The sequence below is a fragment of the Lasioglossum baleicum genome, chromosome 2 (assembly GCF_051020765.1).
Source record: "Lasioglossum baleicum chromosome 2, iyLasBale1, whole genome shotgun sequence".
NCBI classification, from domain to species: domain Eukaryota; kingdom Metazoa; phylum Arthropoda; class Insecta; order Hymenoptera; family Halictidae; genus Lasioglossum; species Lasioglossum baleicum.
The window spans coordinates 16,504,099-16,521,756 of NC_134930.1; the positions used below are offsets into that span (position 1 = coordinate 16,504,099).

The window sequence follows — 17,658 nt, forward strand, 5'->3', positions numbered from 1 at the left end:
TAAATTTAACGTTTAACCCTCATCCGCCCCTTATTTCACGAACTGAATTTGTCCCTCGGTGTTAAACGGACACAGTGGTAAAAGATCGATGAAATAACGAGGTAAAGATTTATTTTTCGATGTTCTTTTATTCAAAGCGATGAGCTAACATTTACATCTTATATTTTTTCGATTCTGTGTTTCGCATTAAAAAGATAAAAGTCACGAAGTTTCGGGAAAATTGATCTACAAATAACAGAACAGCATAACTTATTCCAGGAAAACTGATGAGGGTTAGTTACAGTCTAATTATATTACTATGACAAGCTTCATTGGTTTAAAAAAGAAATCAATTTACTAGATCAGTTGTTGAGTTCGCGAGATTAGTGGACGAAAGCAGGTTACGCGGTATTCTGAATCAAAGAAAAGCGGCGGCATAATCGCGTCCGACTAATCAGCGGAGCAACTAATAATTCAATATCCCCAAACGTCACCATTCGTCCAGATATTGGGCGACCGTATGAAATATTGAGGAAGATCATCGGAAACACGTCAGGCTGCGACATCACTGATTGCTCTTTGATTCGTCGGTTGTCGCATTGTGGCCGATCGATGCGAAAACTTCGCAATGGAATTGATCTAACTCTCATGCGGTATTTTGCTCATTTTTGATCAATTGACATTTTTTTTGGTCATTGGATGACCAAAGGAAAAAAAATGAATTTCATCGTTCGGAGAATTGGTTTTCTCGTTCGTTTCTAAGAATCCGCGTATCTGTCAATCGTATTGTTTCTTGTGATTGATATCGACAATTTTTATTTTCCAGAAAGTATCCGCAGTCTACTCGGGAGAGTTGCGACGTCACGACGGAACGATACATGTGTTTTACGTTTCGATGAAAGTCTCCGTTTGGAATCAGTCGTCTGTCTCAGACTCGCAGACTCGCAGATGAGCCTGAGGGAAGCTTGGTGTCCGTAACGTCCGACGGTGAAGAGTATCCGGGGGCTAGTTGCTTCGACAAGGGGTTTCAAAGGCCCAAGGACGATGGATCCGTGGATCTCGCACAGCCAGCTAGACCAGGAACAAAAAGAATGCGTTAGCTTTGAGTAACAGACCGAACTCAACTGAAACTCCATTCTGTCCAATCTGTCTATTTGCCTGTTTCCGCGCTTCGCGTTTCTATTAATACTAAACCTCTGTCAGCGATTTTACCAAATTCTTTCACGATTTTTAAGGCCTGGCCCAACCTTGCTGTACAAAATCGACCACATCCAGTTTTTCAGAAAATCTTGTCGAAGCTTCACAACAATGCCTCGGTACGCGTGAAAATATATTTAATTGGGAGACGTTAATTGAAGAATTGCGAACTACAGAAATAACATATTTTGAATGATTTGCAACTAATGAGCTCGGGGACATCTTCTTAGTCTTTCGAAGGGTCGCGTCACTTGACATTATTTTTATTCATCCTACTTCATCTTTATTCATCTATTCACCCGATAACGGGTCAAGATTACGCTTTCAGACAGATTTAACGAATGGAAAGTACACAGAACGGATTATATGTAAATGTATCAACCAGTAGAACAACACTTAATTATACTGCAGATTTCCAATTGTAGAATCTTCAACTCCCCGACATACAGTGCAATGTTGCATCTAAGTTGTTTGTAAAATTCAGATCACCTCGATGAGTAAGGTTGAAGAAAAATTATTGGATTTTAAGGGGTTATTTCGAATCAATTTTAAATTGCTTTCCAAGTAAATGAAGTTCAAATCACGACCGTGATCGTAATCCTGTGATCACTGTGATAAATCAAGGTTAGTGATCTTGCACGCCATCACTGGTCGTGACTAACCCGACAATGGCAATTGTATACCCCTCAATTCGCGAGTCAATTCCGCTGATCTGGCGATACTGGTGATAGGTGCGCTTAAAGTACTTTCATAAGATCGTTTTCTAATGCACCCTCTTACAATTCTGAACACAGTTTACCACATTGGAATGTGAAGCAATGACAAACAAATCATGATCTCACGCAACTGCGATGTTAGCATGCCCGGCACGGCGGCGCGGCGTCCGAAGAACCAAGGATCCCATAAACATTCGCACATTCATAACAGATTCGTAGAAACTAGATTCGATCGAACAAAGATTGTGCAACTCTATTCGATGCAGTGTTTCTGGGATGATCATAATGCGCATAAAGTTTCATGACGCAATCATGCTCGATGGCTACGTGTCCTGCATCGGAATAGGCCGTGTTCTTTACAATAAAAACTATACAGTACCAAAACAAGAGATGTTTGCGACTGATCTCGAGATGGACATGCTCGCAGGCAATGGAAAGAAAAAACCAGATTCTTTGATGTACGTTCGATGAATTTATTAACCTTCCGTCGGGCGCAATATCTGGGCCGCCAAGTTCGGGCGCAATGTGCTTGACGGGCACACATTCAAAAAACATGATAAACACCTAGTTAAGTTCATTTGTACAACTACTGTTAGGGAAATACTGCACTTGGTGCCGTCTATACTCGTAGGGCCGCCCTTTTGGGCCCTTCCCAAGGGTGGGGGTGACTGAGTCTCTTGTGTTTTCCAGATACTTACTTGCTACCCTTCGATACGATCTGTTGGGCCTGGGAGGCTAAGTTGAATGCATCGGTTGAGAAACCTTCTAATTGTGCTAAAATGTGCCACATCTTGGCTGCAGAACTTGAATAACTTCCCGTATTGACGGTCAAAGACAATCCAAGTGGGGAGGATCCTTAGAGCATGTCAAAACAGGCAGCTACTGGGTGATCCAAGTGCCAACGTCGCCTGGTGGGGGGGAGAGGTACCTAAATGTTCGCACTGTGCCTCTCAGATCGGTTGCGCCCGACGGAAGGTTAATGATGAATTATTAATGTTTCTAATGTAACAATCTTTCAGTAATCGTTACCCTCGAAAGTTAATAAATTCTATTTCCAAAATACATTTTAAAATCGATTCGAAGTTTCCCCCGGAAAAGTTAACCGTTTTTCTCCGAGCTATCGACGATTCATCGAGTTTTCGACACACTCTTCAATTTTCTTGCAAACTTAAATGGTTCTATCGCGAAGTACAATCTTTCAGCTTTAATTTCCGCTCTTAAAAGTTAATCAATTCTCCCTCGGGAATACATTTTAAAACCGATCCGAAGTAACCCCTCGAGGCTTAATCAGTTTTCTCCGATCTGTCAGTTAAAATGTATCAGTTTTCCAGCATCGGTTAAAAATTTTCTTGGGAATCTAAATCATCGCGAAGTACAATCTTTCATCTTTTGATAGGCGTTCTTCAAGAATAGTAGATTTCATCGAAAATACATATTGAAATTAATTCAAAATAACCCTTTTTCATCATATCCAAAATCCCGAGAATCTTGATTTTCCGCACAATTAAAAATCATAAAAATCACACTTTTTCACCTTATTAAAAATCGGGAAAATCTCAATTTTCCACACAATTAAAAACACCACCCTAAATCCGTCAACTTAACGCTTAACGAGATTAGAATTTGATGAAGCTCGTAGAACACAAATATTTAACCATAATTTCGTACAATCTTTAACACTTAACGAGATTAGAAAAAAATATTGTAAGACTTCGAAAGTCCATAAATGTGAGTACCATACTCCAATTCAAAAGGTTCGATGGTTCTTTAAAAATTTAAATTGAAAATTTATTAATTTTCGTTTCGTAGATACATAGTCCACAAAAGTGTTCGTACGCCCTTTGAAACAGAATAACTTTTTTATAATTGTACCAAACGACCCGATGTTTTGTAAGCAATTAGAAGCATTGGTTTACTAAATGAGGTGCAAAAGAAAATTTTGTGCAAAAATAAAAAAGGCATTTTTTTTAACTTTTCTATTTGGGCCCTTAATGGAAATCTATATAAATAAAAATGTAAATGTCCGTTTGTTTGTAATCGGTCATCTCCGTAACGGCTGAACGTAGAAAGCTGGGGTTTGAGCCATTAGACGCAGCGTTTGTTGGGGAAGGTTTATGAGAAATCAGCATGCTAACTTCAAGTTATGTGAATGGGGCGCGTTTGCGAAAACACTGATGTATAATAATCGATATGGTTTCGTGTTGATTCGCATTATCACCAATGCGTCACGATGAGAATCTTCTCAGTGGTATTCTGCTTCAAATTATATCGTGAAATATATATATATATATATAAATAGAAAGATTGACCTATCCGGAGTGATTTGTTCTGTAAATTTCTCGTCGCATTGGAATTCAGCTGAGTAGATTGATCTGCGTTTGAACTGAACTATTTGGTTAGTATTTTTAAATTATTAATTACAACATTTAAATGTCACATCTGTGACAGGTAAAAACATGCTTTTAAAAAATACTGAGCCACAGCAATGCGTGGCGGGGAAAAGCTAGTTTATAACAAAATCACAAAAACTCAATGTATCTGAAATTTGTTACATACAATATATTTTGTTTATTTAAAGTTGTATCAAAATATCAAATCATTTTATTAAGAGTTCACGCAACATCGATTTCTACGTTCCAATTCCACGATGAAAGCCACATAGAATATAAGAAATCATCAATTACCCGAACCGAAGCCGGTGAATACAGGTAGGTTCAAAACTGCGTTTTATCTTCAATTAAAATCTTTTAATTAAACTTCAATTCTTTAATACGTCCACCTTAGGACGTAACAGCCGACATGAAAAAGTTGTAAAATGCAACTTTTAGAATTTTCTCTATCCTGTAGTAAACCGACTGCTCCTGTTTCCCAAAAAAAGGTCAAATCGTATAGTCCAATATTAAAAAAGTTGTCGTTCTTTTAAGAGCGCCGAATATTAATGGAAGTCAGTCTACTAATCATACAGTCCCTAATGACTTAGTCTAATTTCCTAATTATGGGCACAATTATTTTCACGGAGCTCGCAATCTTGTCCGTGATCCCGTGAAACAGCTGATCGTCCGCGATTCTCGGGTGCAAAGTGCAAGTGTGGTCCGCGTTGTTGGTGCGCCGCGTTCCGGCGGGTCAGTAGGTGTTGCAGGTGCATATCGGCTGCACCGGTGCACCGTTGCGGCCGTCGTCGGGGGTGGCTTTGACGCCGGTGCCGACTCGAGGCGCAGAACGTGTTCGATCGACCCGCGAACGCGGCCCGTAGCCTCACACTGCGACACAGAGAGTTCACTTCAGTCAGTCGCTGTTCGGCCACCGAGCGGATACACGGTCGGGTCGTCGCGCAGTCCGGTCTCCGTTTGCATTCTTCGACTAGTCGACTCGCGAGAAACGCCGAAAAAAAATCACTCGAAACTTTTTCCGGGCCCAGTGAACGTTTACGTCACTCTTCTCTATCTGTCACTCTCTCTCTCTAACAGCGTACCATAAATTCGCCACTCGCGGAACGAAGTTCCCTCGCGGTTTTTCCGCGCGCGCGAAAACCTCGCTGCGGAACACATGGACTCCCAGACACGAGGGATGAAGGAGGGATCAGCGTGATGCACCTTCCAGGTGACTTTCGAACAACATTCGCACCAACACTCCCTCGATTGGCTCCCACCGTGTTTCTGCAAACTGTGTTGTCACAGAACTTTGCAGTCCACGGGTCTTCGTATTTTATTTTCTGGGCTCGTGATTAATGGGCCAGTTAGGGGGTTGCGGATTTTTGGAGGTCCTCGTGGTGGGAGGACCGTCGTCTCTAGCGTGGTGTTTGAAAGGTTATGGTTTGATATGCTTGATCGAGTGGGTTTTGTCTGGTTTGAGAATCGTAAGTTAATAGTTTATATTAGCGCGATACATATGACATGTCCGATTTTGCAAATTTTAAAGGCAGACTTCTGATCTGGAAAGGCTATTGGAGTCTGCAAGCTTTTGTTTTTTCATGGGTTTTTGTATTTTAGTTTATGGGTCTGTTAGGAGTTGCGGTTTTTTGGAGGCTCTCGTGGTGGGAGGATAGTCATCTCTAGCGTGGCGTTTGAATGGTTATGGTTTGAAATGTGATCGAGTGGATCTTGTTTATTTTGAGAATCGTAAGTTAATTATTTATATTAGCTTGATACATATGACATGTCCGGTTTTGCAAATTTTAAATGAAGATTTCTGATTTGGATAGGCTATTGGAGTCTGCAAGCTTTTGTGTTTTCATGGGTTTTTGTATTTTAATTCATGAGTTCGTGATTAATGGGCCAGTTAGGGGGTTACGGATTTTTGGAGGTCCTCGTGGTGGGAGGACCGTCTTTAGCGTGGTGTTTGAAAGGTTATGGTTTGATATACTTGATCGAGTGAGTTTTATATGGTTTGAGAATCGTAAGTTAATAGTTTATATTAGCTCGATACATATGACATGTCCAATTTTGCAAATTTTAAATGGAGATTTTTGATCTACAAAGGCTATTGTAGTCTACAAGCTTTTGTGTTTTAATGGGGTTTTGTGTTTTAATTCATGGGTTCGTGATTGATGAGTCTGTCAGGGGTTGCGGATTTTTAGAGGCTCTTGGGAGGACCATGATCTCTAGCGTAATGTTTGGAAGATTGTGGTTGGAAAAATTTGATCGAGTATTGTGAGATAATTGATTTTAGAATGCAGGTTTAAAATGAAATTTTTTGATCTAGAAATACTATTATAGTCTCTAGATCAAGAAATTTGCAATTTGACAGAATATGTTGATTGTAATAGTACTTGATCAATTAGTTTTCATTGGGAAAAGGTTGTGTAGGGTTCGCGTTAATATTAAAAATTGCACATTGAATATGCAACAACCCAATAGAAAGTAATTAAAATCTCAAGTTTTACTCCATTAAAAGTCGAGAAACTTTTTCATCCTATTAAGAATTGCAGTTTCTTGCCCGATTAAAAATTATAAAAAAATTGTAGTTTTCTCTCCTTTTCAAAATCGTGAAAATCGCAGTTTTCCACCCATGAACAGTCTTGAAATTATAAATTTTTCACCCTATTAAAAATCGTAAAAAATACAGTTTTCCACACCATTAAAGATCTCGGAACTCCCAGTTTTTTGTCCTATTAAAAATTGTGAAATTTTCAATCTTTCGCCCTATTCAAAATCACGTTTTTTCAATTAAAAATCATGAAAAATCGTAGTTCTTTTATTCAGTAAAAAGGGTGGAAGCTTGACCATGAACTTTACATCACCGTAAATCGGTCAACTTAACACTTAACGAGATTAGAATTTGATTAAGCTCGTGGAACACGAACATTTAATCACAATTTCTTTTTACTTTTCATGGCAATAGTAAACACACATTTTTCATAAAAGAAGCTCTATAAAAACAATATAACTCGTGTAATTTCGCTTATTTTCACTTGAATAAAAATAATGTACGTACTTCGAATGTCCACAAATGTGGTTGCAAAATCCCAATGCAAAAGGTTGGATGATTCTCCTTAAAAATATTGTCGAAAAGAAAATGGCATTCAAGCAGCGAAATAGCCGTTTATACCGCGTAATTCGCCGCGTCTGCGATGGAAGTCAGGGTGTGGTGGCCGATATACAGGGGTTGATTGTAAACCACTTTCGCAACAGTCGCGGCCTGTACTCCCGCGCCCGCAGACCTGAAAAACTTTTACTAAATTACTTTTTCACGGTATGATCAACTCGTAAATAGACTGCGGAGATCGCTGCGCATTTTCGCCGCGTGTCCTCGGCCCTGCGAAACGTCCAGCAAGACGTTTACGAACATTAACATCTAAATGGAAATTCGCGTAAACATTCACAGGCCGATCATAAATATTGTCGGCGAAAACAATTCGAGAGCGGGAAGCTGTAGAACTGCATTTTATCCAGGGAAGAAATTTCAGAAAATGATGTTCCAAAACTCTTTGGTTGCTTCAGGGTGGTTGGTATTTTTTTGCAGATTACAATGTGGCAAACATTAAATTTGTATATTCATAACCGCAATTTTAGAATTTTCATTCTATTTTTGGCAGTACTTATCAATTTTTTAAATGATCCGTCAGCATACCGCTTAAACATTGCTTCAAACTCTTCGGATTGAATTACCAACACATTGGCGACGTTTTTCTAAGTAAAACGAGCCCAAACACGATACACTTTGGGTCGCATTTACTCGTTTAATCCACGATTTAGTGAAACCTCGATTATCCGAACTGATACCAATGGTTTAATCTGAAGCGATCCATGTATGTTGATTCATTGTTCAAATAAATGGAGATTGAAAAGCTAGCACTGTAGCTAGATAACAGAACTATTGTTTGAGCACATGCATCACTGACTAGTTCGGACAATCGAAGTACTAAATCGTGGATAAAACGAGCACGCATTCTTCAAACTACGTCATGTTTGTACTCCTTTTACTCAGAGAAGTGTCGCGAATATTTTAGGAGAGGTGTTATATAAAAATAATTATGATCAAAGGAGCTTCGTATAAATAAACTACTTGGAAATTTGTGTCGCCAATAGCTATTACTGGGAACAAAGGTTCTCAAGAACCGAGATCGCTATATAATAACAGTTCTCAAGCCTCACGTTCGTTCCACAGACTGTTACAAATTGTTGCAAACAAACTCTCGACGCAATGGCTGTAGAACAGGACGGATCATAATTAAATCGCAATTACTTTGTGAACGGGGTTTTCGTGTTGTCGCTGATTGTCCGGCCGGCTAAACGATCGACCTTAATCACTGTACCAGGGCTCAGTGACGCAGACTTAGGTTCGCTCAGACACGGTATAATCGGCCGACAGTTTCGCCGGTCTCATTGTTATTAAATCAAGCACGTCTCATTGTTCCCCGGTTGTCAAGGTGTTGGAATAATAGGCCGCGCACGTGATCCCCGGCAAATCCTCGTCCGGAAAAGGTCCTCGTTAAATCTGGCAATCGTTATATCGGGACACGGTTTCAACTTCGCCCTTCGAAACGAGCAATTAACGCGTGCCCGGCCGAACTAGTTAATTAAGTGATAACGTACAGAATTAATTAACGGCCGCGGTTGTTTTTGCAGGAGCGAGCACGCTGTGCTCTCTCCGCCGTTATATTATCATCGTCGACTTTGATTTTGATGCACCAGAACTTCGTTGTAATTAGGCTGGACCTGGTTTCGCGGAAGTAGCTTTCGAAAAATCGGATAAAAGCCGATTTCAGAATTTTTGCTGTCCGACGTAATTAAATGTCTCAATAATAAGGCATCAGCATTGTTTGTTTCGTTGAATGTCGAGAGATTTTCTAGCACGCTTTGCGTTTTTAAACAGTCTGTGAAACAGCGTTCATTCATTATTAGCGATTTTCAAGTGTTTTCGGGAAATTGTGTAAATTCTTGCATTGCAGAGTCTTGCGAGTAGATGTACAGAGTACTTCCGCACAGATTTCATTTCGTTGTCATCTAAATTAGCCCTTTGCACACGGAGCAATTTTCACTTGAAAATTAAACATTTCTTCGACCTAGAATATTTGCATTCTCTATGATTTTTTTTTAATTTTATGGACATGAAATTGGTATAATAGTATTAATAATAATGGTACAGCAATTTTTTTACGATTATAAAACTTCATTGATGATTTTGTTATACTATTGAGTAATATCCGGTATTCTTTCTGGTATCATTACAATCGATAAAGATTTGTGTTAACAGTGCAAAAAGAATTAGTCCCAGATTTGTACAGATTGAAGATCCATAACTTATTTAAGTAGAAATGAGCATCTACAAGAATTTAAACATTTCTTAAAATATATATTTACTTGTTAAAAAGCTTCGCGATCTGGATATTGCGTGTTAAAATAATAAATTACGTCATTTCAACATAATTTACGTGCAAAAATAATTTTTTCCAGCTTTTCGGTTCTCGATAATCTGAGGAAAAAATCACACAGTATTTAAACATCTACAAACTTCCATACATAAAATTTCGACAAAAGCTAAAAATCATTTCGATTGTTTGAATGTTAAAATGCATTTATGGTTTCATAATGTTATAAGGCGAATTCAACAACCTACCATATTATGACCTTGAGCCCAACTACCCCACTGTGCGTTGCCAAACTTTTGCATTTCAGGTTTTGTTGTTATTGCAATTTTTTGTGGAAATATTTTCTTTGGAAAAAAGATTATGCATTGATAAATTGGTAGGACTTCTGCGGAAATCGATTAAGTAGTACAGTGTCAAGGTGGATCGACGAAATATAAAATTAGTAGACTATAGATCTCCATGCAAAATAAAACGTTTATGCGCTACTTGAAAGAACAGGATGACTTATTGTTTAAAGTTGACTATTCGACGAAACGTCTCCGACTTGTTCGATCCGGATCGGTGTGCGGCTGTCTGGTTGCGCCGTCACGCTTTCAATTAATCCCATTAATGAGCGGTTTCCGCGACTGCAATAATTTCGGACGAAATCGGGCTATAACGACACTGTATCGGCATTGACGTCAGACTCACCGAGTTCCCGTATTAAGGTCGATTATTTGGGTTAAGAATTTCGTTTCCGAGGACCACCGAGGCCAAGAAAATTGTAGAACGCGGCCCGCGTTCGCGCTTCCATAGTTTCTGGCAGCGAGCGAGCCTTTTTCATTCATCGACATAGCTAGTGTTGCTCTTGTGCCCGTGGGAGTCGAGTATACCATCGGCGTGACTCTGCTCGGACTTGAAACTTCGAATTAGAGGTTGAAAACACACATTTCACATAGTAATCATATCAGTATTATTTTCCTTTGCTTTTTGCTCCTTAGATTCGTGTTCTAAACTTTTTTAATGATAAATAGACAGCGGATTTTATGCATTTATGACAAAAATGAGTAGTTGTAATTTAGAACAGTAAAATCATCAGAAGAATTTATAAATACTGCTATATTATTTTCAACCTATCAAACATATTAAGAAAGAGAATAAATTTCTATTTCAATCCAGTTTGTTGCAAATCAGGTAGAAAATTTTTATTTTGCTAAAATGATCATTTTCAGAAAATATTAAAACATACAGTTGAACAGAATCTAGTATGATTTTTATTTATTTTTGATTTACAGAGACTATTACCACTGGAAATAGGATTTTATGCTATTTTCTTAAACCTTGTCTGGAAAATTTGAAAACTGCATGGACATCCGCAGTCCAATGATAAACTTCGAAGTTAGGGGTTGTAAATATACTTTCTACTCGTAATCATATTACAGCTTTTATTTTACATTTTATTTTTGGATTCGTGTTATAAATTGTTTCAGGTTCATTTTATATTTATAAAAATCGATCCAGTCGCATTTATAGACATCTCGATGGAAACATATAATTACGTCTGAGGGTTGCAGAAAATCAAATACTCTATTGACCGTAAAAGTTTGTACGATGCGATGGCTATAAGTCCGCCAATAATACACCTGATTAGAAACCTTCATAGGAAAAATAGTACAATTTTATTTTCTTATTTTACAAGGTTGGTGTAATAATTACAGAGTACTCTATGCACATTTTTAGCTTTTGTTTTCTGTGTAGATAATTGTGATAACACCAATTGATTTTTATGTATTGTATCGCCTCTGTGAAAAATTTTGTCTGACAGAATTTATGAATCGCAGAGCAGTGTATATTTTTGTATAATATAAAAGGGAGTGGGCACATAAAATTGATTTAAAAGCTTACGTTATACAAATGGAGGAAAGTTAAATGTGACTTACAGGGTCATATTGACCCGAACACGGTGCAAAGGTAATATGTATGTATTCCGCAAATTAAATTGGACCACACTCGACATCCAATTAAAAGGAGACTTTGTAGCTCGCTTCGTTATAAATATAAATTAGTCCTATCAATATCGCTTATATACTAAATAATTACATTGCCAACCAAGTATGTCCTAGAATAAATCAGGATAACGTAACGTAACCTTTAACACGGAAGCTATGGAGCACTAACAATGATTGGCTCTCACGTAACGCTTTCAACAAAAATGACAAAGCATAAACCGTTAAGATTGTTCAATTTCGATTATAATTAGATTTTTATGAAAAATAGAAATTTTCTAAGTCGATGATAAGTAGACTGCGGATTTCTATGCAAAATAAAATGTTTCTAAGTCAATTGTAAGATATGGAAGCTAGATAACAATGTATTTCATCTTTGAATAATCTTAGCAAGTCGAAAATAATGTTGCAACGTTCTTAAATTGATCTGATGCAGTTACAATTTTGCTTCTCACTCATTCATTTTTACTATAAATGCATAAAATATAAATAGATGGGAATATTATATCAATAATTTTAATTTCCAATTTTTCTAGGCAAATCTTAAGAATCATGTAAAATCTTACTTTCAGTGTTAGTAGTCTTTGTATTGTTGAAATAAATAAAAATCGTACGTGAAATTTTACATTCCACAATTTTTGAAAATTTTCAGAAGCCATAAATGCATAAACATCCGCAATCTAGTAATTCGAAGTTCTTCGAATATATTAACAATTATGTTTTCCATCCATTTTATGCATTCATGAGAAAAATGGAAGCTTTTCATGAGCATAGTTTTGTAGTTTAGTCGGAAGTAGAAAAACTGGAACGGTAATTTTGACCGGCGGAGTTTTACAAAAATCGTCAACCTCAAAGGGTCAAGCACCTAAGGAGCCATTATGGCAGTGTTGGCAGTCGACACAGTGGCAACGTCAGTCAATGGCAAAACGCGTTTACCTGCTAGCAAATGTGTGACGCGTGAATAATGGAGCAGAGGGTGGCAATCGGCACGCACGCGAGCCCTGCCCCGACACGGCATTAGGCGAATGTGCAAACTGCAATCATCCTTGCTAGTTCAGAGGCCGTTGATGTTCGAGGGTGTGCTCACCTAAATTATTTTTTAAGCGGCTGTGGCCAAATGCAATTAGTCACTTCGTATAATGTGAAAACTTTGGAAATCACACTCGTATCTTACACAAACACAATTCAAAAAGGTGAACCCCTTACCAACATATTTTTCACACTTTTCTGATTAATATGAGCCCAAACACGATGCAATTTGAAAGTACAACCTCCATTATCCGAACTGATCAGTGGAATTTCTGCAATGAATCGTGGTATAAATGGATCACTCTAGATCGAACTGTTTACGCGTACTCGGATGATGCAGAATTTCCTTATCGGTTCGGATAATCATGGATTAAACAAGTAAATGCGGTCCGAATCGTACCGTGTTTGGGCTCGTTTTACTCGGAAAAATGTCACGAATGTTCCGCTAAGAGTTTCCTCCAAAAGAATTATAAAAAATGAAAGTCCCTGACGATGTTTATTTCGCAAGAAGATCAAGCACAATAAGAAAAATCGATATCTCGTACTTGAAAAGGAATCTCGGCAAACAGAAGCGATTGCGGATACCGCATTACGCCAGTAGCAGTTCGCGTAAACGCGATTGGCCCTCGTGCAAAGACTTTAGCCGAAGTCGCAGCTGTTACGTTAGGCGTTTACATAACGCGGGAATTCTTGTAAAACTGCGGATAATACGATCGAACAACGGTAACCTGCTGGGAACAACGCCGTTAACGCGATATTGGAGCCCGCGGGTTTCCCGCTCGACAAATAGCCTGGATTTGTCAATTTCCGCGGAACGTTGACTATCGAACCAACGGAACGCGAAGAAAAAGGGTACGGCAAAACGTTCCGCGCGTCGGCCATGCGTTGATAACGAAATCAAGTCTATTCTAGTAATTACACGTTATTTTCAGCCCTCGCACATCGACTTTTCCGCGGTATGGTCGATCAGCAACCTCGATTTATTTTTACGCTTCGGAAAACGCCGACGCCGAGCGAAAATCGTTTTAAGGAGTTAGGTATGTTCGAACGGTTCTGTAAGAATGGTCTCGAGGAAAGGAAAATCTAGCCTAGTTTTTGCGTTTCCGGTGAAGTGGACAGCGCTCATGCAATTCCCGTCACGTTAATTCTGGTAACTGAATTCTTCACAGAGCTTTCGACACGCGTCGAAACCGAAACGAGTGGTTTCAGGTGGTTTTCATGCGAGCACGCCGCGGCGGGGTTGTGTTTCACGCGTATAGTAGTCCCTGCTCTCCAGAACTCGTTCGCCTATTTTTTCCTGGTGCGAAACCGTTTCCGTAACAACGGGAACACGGAAATTGGGGTGCTGACGGTTCTGTCACGCGAGCACAACGTCCCTCTCCTGGAGAATCAAACTCGTTGGAAGGCCTCCGTGTTTCCCGTTTCGCGACTCTAGAAAACACCGTCACCGCCAGAGCGGGTCTTACAGGGGTACACCACCAGGAAAATGAAAAATATTTCTTCCCAGTAATTGCTAAACAAAATGGAAAGATCTTTTCAGAGGATTAGCAATTTCACTTGACTTTCATATTTTTTCTTCATTTAAATTTACGAAGTTGTTGTTTAAGCTATCTTTTTAGTTGTTTAGTTGTTGTCTAAGCTATATATATTGTTTAAACATCACATAACAAGATGTATATATTGATTTTTCAAAGAATCACAATTTTGCACTTGAAAAAAGTTGTTGAACTTCCTCTATTCTCGAAAGATATGCAACCTCTTATAAGGTACCTCGAAGGACGTGTTTACGAGAAAATGGCTGCTACGTTCTTCTACTCGAAGCTATCGAGCTCCATCTTTCAGTAAATATTATTTAAACATCACACAACAAGATGTATGTATTGATTTATCAATGAGCCACAATTTTACACATGAAAAAAATTGTTGAACTTCTTCTTATTCATGAAAGATGTCCAAACTCCTTAGAAGGTACCTCGAAGGACGTGATCATGAGAAAATGGCTGCCATGTTCTTCTACTCGAAGCTATCGAGCTCAGTTTTTCAGTAAATATTATTTAAATATAACATAACAAGATGTATATATTGATTTTTCAAAGAATCACAATTTTGTACATGAAAAAAATTGTTGAACTTCTTCTATTCTCGAAAGATGTCCAACCCCTTATAAAGTACCTCGAAGGACGTGCTTAAGAGGAAATGGCTGCCATGTTCTTCTACTCGAAGCTATCGAGCTCAGTTTTTCAGTAAATATTATTTAAATATAACATAACAAGATGTATATATTGATTTTTCAAAGAATCACAATTTTGTACATGAAAAAAATTGTTGAACTTCCTCTATTCTCGAAAGATGTCCAACCCCTTATAAGGTACCTCGAAGGACGTGCTTAAGAGGAAATGGCGCCACGATTTTCTATTCGAAGCTATCGAGCTCAGTTTTTCAGTAAATATTATTTAAACATCACACAACAAGATGTATATATTGATATTTCAAAGAATCACAATTTTGCCCATGAAAAAAATGGTTGAAGTTCTTCTGTTATCAAAAGAATATGCAACCACTTAGCTCGGAGGACGTCCAGGGGACAATTGAAGGGGACAGGCAGGATAACGAAACGCGTCGCGAGTTCAAGAGATAAACGCACAATTCCGCTGGCACGGTAGCAAGTACAAAGGCTTCCGTGAATGTCGTCCTCAGGTTTTCATCCCCCTCCCCCTTGTACGACGTGAGTCCCGTCGAGGGATCGCGACAGAGTTCATAATACGGAATCCTCTCTACTTTCGGGGCTTAGCGTGTCCGCTTCCTTCCTTCCTTGGCCAGAATGTTTTCAACCCCGATTACAGCGTAATAGAAAGAAAATTCAATTGTTACACCTCGCCCGTCGACGTTTCCCGTCAGCTACCGGAACGATATTAATCTCGTTCACGAAATTGCGTCGAACGGGTGACGACCCACCCCCTCTGCGAAGTATTCCGTCGTCTGTTATAATGATTACGGGCCGTACAATGAATTTTGACCGTCGTTGTTATTGGTCGGAAACGGGGTTGCACTTGTCGAATCGTTATTACATCGCGAACGTCACGATTTTCATGGAACCTGGCTGAAGTTGACTAAATTGGTGCAACTTTTTAAGAACGTTGTATTGCAAAGGGAAAAGATGGTGAATTTTTGTAGAATCGTGATAAAATTTTTATTTGTTATTTATACGGTCTAAGGTAGCTAAACAGTAACTAATTCATAGACTGCGGACGTTTATGGAATTTTCAACTTTTGCAGACGAATTTTAAGAGAAACCGGAATAAAATAGAATCTTATTTTCCGTGGTAGTAGCCTTTTTTAGATCTAAAATAAATTACAATTGTACTGAAAAGTGTACTGAAAAATTGTAAATTATGATATACTTAATGATATAACTCTGTTGTTTTTTATTATTTTTGAACGAAACTTTGGGAACATATTCGTGGCATTTTTGTGGTTAAAACGAGTCCAAACACGACACAGTTTGGATTATGTTTACCTGTTTAATCCACGATACACTAGAACATCCCTTATCCGAACTGAACACTGGAACATGGGTGTTTGATTAATGGAACAGTTATCTGGCTACTGTGCTAGATTAAACATTTACATACTTTTACAACGAATCGTGCCGTGTATATGGAGAGTAATGCAGAATTTAGGTGTCGGAAAATCGAAGTTCTACTAAATGGTGGATTAAACAAACAAACGTGCTCCGAAGTATGCCATGTTTGGACTCACACTAATCAGAAGAATGTCAGAAATCTGCTGATCATATTTTCACGAGGAAATAATAAAATTAAAAAGCAAAAAGTTTTTACGTACTTTTTCGTGGATATTACTATAGGCACTTTTAGTACCCCGAGGAAACCCCGTGATACGATGGTTGCACCGAATCGACAACATAATTAATCCCATTGCTGCCAGGTGTTGTCTCACAGTGTCGCATGTGTAGGTACATACGTCATTTACGAGGCGTTTGCGAGTGACGTGCAACGCCGTGCAATAATTTAACAGACGGTTGTTACGACGGCGTATTTTGCGCGTACCTGTTTCGCCTTGTGTTTGCAGTGGACAGCTAATTTCGTAGAATTATTTAACTGCCACCTTAGAGACAGGCAGAGAAAGAGCCAGAGAGGCAGAGAGAGAGAAATGGAGTAGCCGATATTAGCGTTTTTTCATATTTTTAGAGCCCGGCGACCCCATTCACCGTAAAAGCTTCAACGACTAACTAATGGTTCTTATTCTTTTCTTAATCCTCCTTACGAAATCAGAGAGCAACAATTATAAAGTTGTAACTACAGTTGTTGACTTCTTTAATCCATCCTCAATTGCAAAAACGTCATTTGAGGTCAGGTTAGGTTCGAAGCAAGTTACACATTTCGAAAGTTTAAAAAGGACTGTAATTATCAAAGAAATTAATCCACTAAATAAAATAATGGATGGTAATATAATATAATATAATACTAACGTTCCTTTACGTACTCCATAGCTCGTGAGAAAGGTTTTATTTTACTCAACGTTAAAGAGAACACTACTAAAAGTAAAGATTCCACTAATATTCTGATAATTACCGGAAGGATTAGCAGGCGCTTCATTGTTTACTTAAAACCAGCTCAAGGTCCCTTTAGCCAAATATTTGTTATGTTTCGAGCTCTCAAACATATAATTAAACGTTACGTCCACTTTCATTTTGGGACTTTTGAACAGCTAGATCGGCGATCGGCCGCACTGTGCGGCGGTCCTAGTTCGGAGCTCCTCAGGCGCGTTCCATACTCGCTATTCGTGGCGCCTAGGAGAACTATGGCCGCTACGGGGAGCGAGACGTACGGCCGGGTGAAGGGGGCGTAGCCTTCGAAGCTCAGCCGTCGCGAGTAAGTAAATCGGAGCGCTGATGCAGATTACGCTGCCGAATAATGCAAAT

General features: G+C 38.8%; 1 protein-coding gene across 3 annotated transcripts in view; it reads left to right on the forward strand.

The window, feature by feature from the left end:
- The first annotated feature begins 5,049 nt into the window (after positions 1-5,049).
- The window catches only part of LOC143221702 (uncharacterized), a 47,968-nt gene continuing 35,359 nt past the window's right edge, over positions 5,050-17,658 (forward strand). Inside the window, exon 1 of one of the 3 annotated variants that reach the window (XM_076447156.1) lies at positions 5,050-5,492. In XM_076447156.1, coding sequence (XP_076303271.1) covers positions 5,480-5,492 — 13 coding nt within the window. In that variant the 5' untranslated portion in view covers positions 5,050-5,479. Of the gene's footprint in view, positions 5,493-17,450; positions 17,609-17,658 lie in introns of those variants that run through there. The other 2 variants (XM_076447153.1, XM_076447155.1) reach the window with 2 other exon arrangements.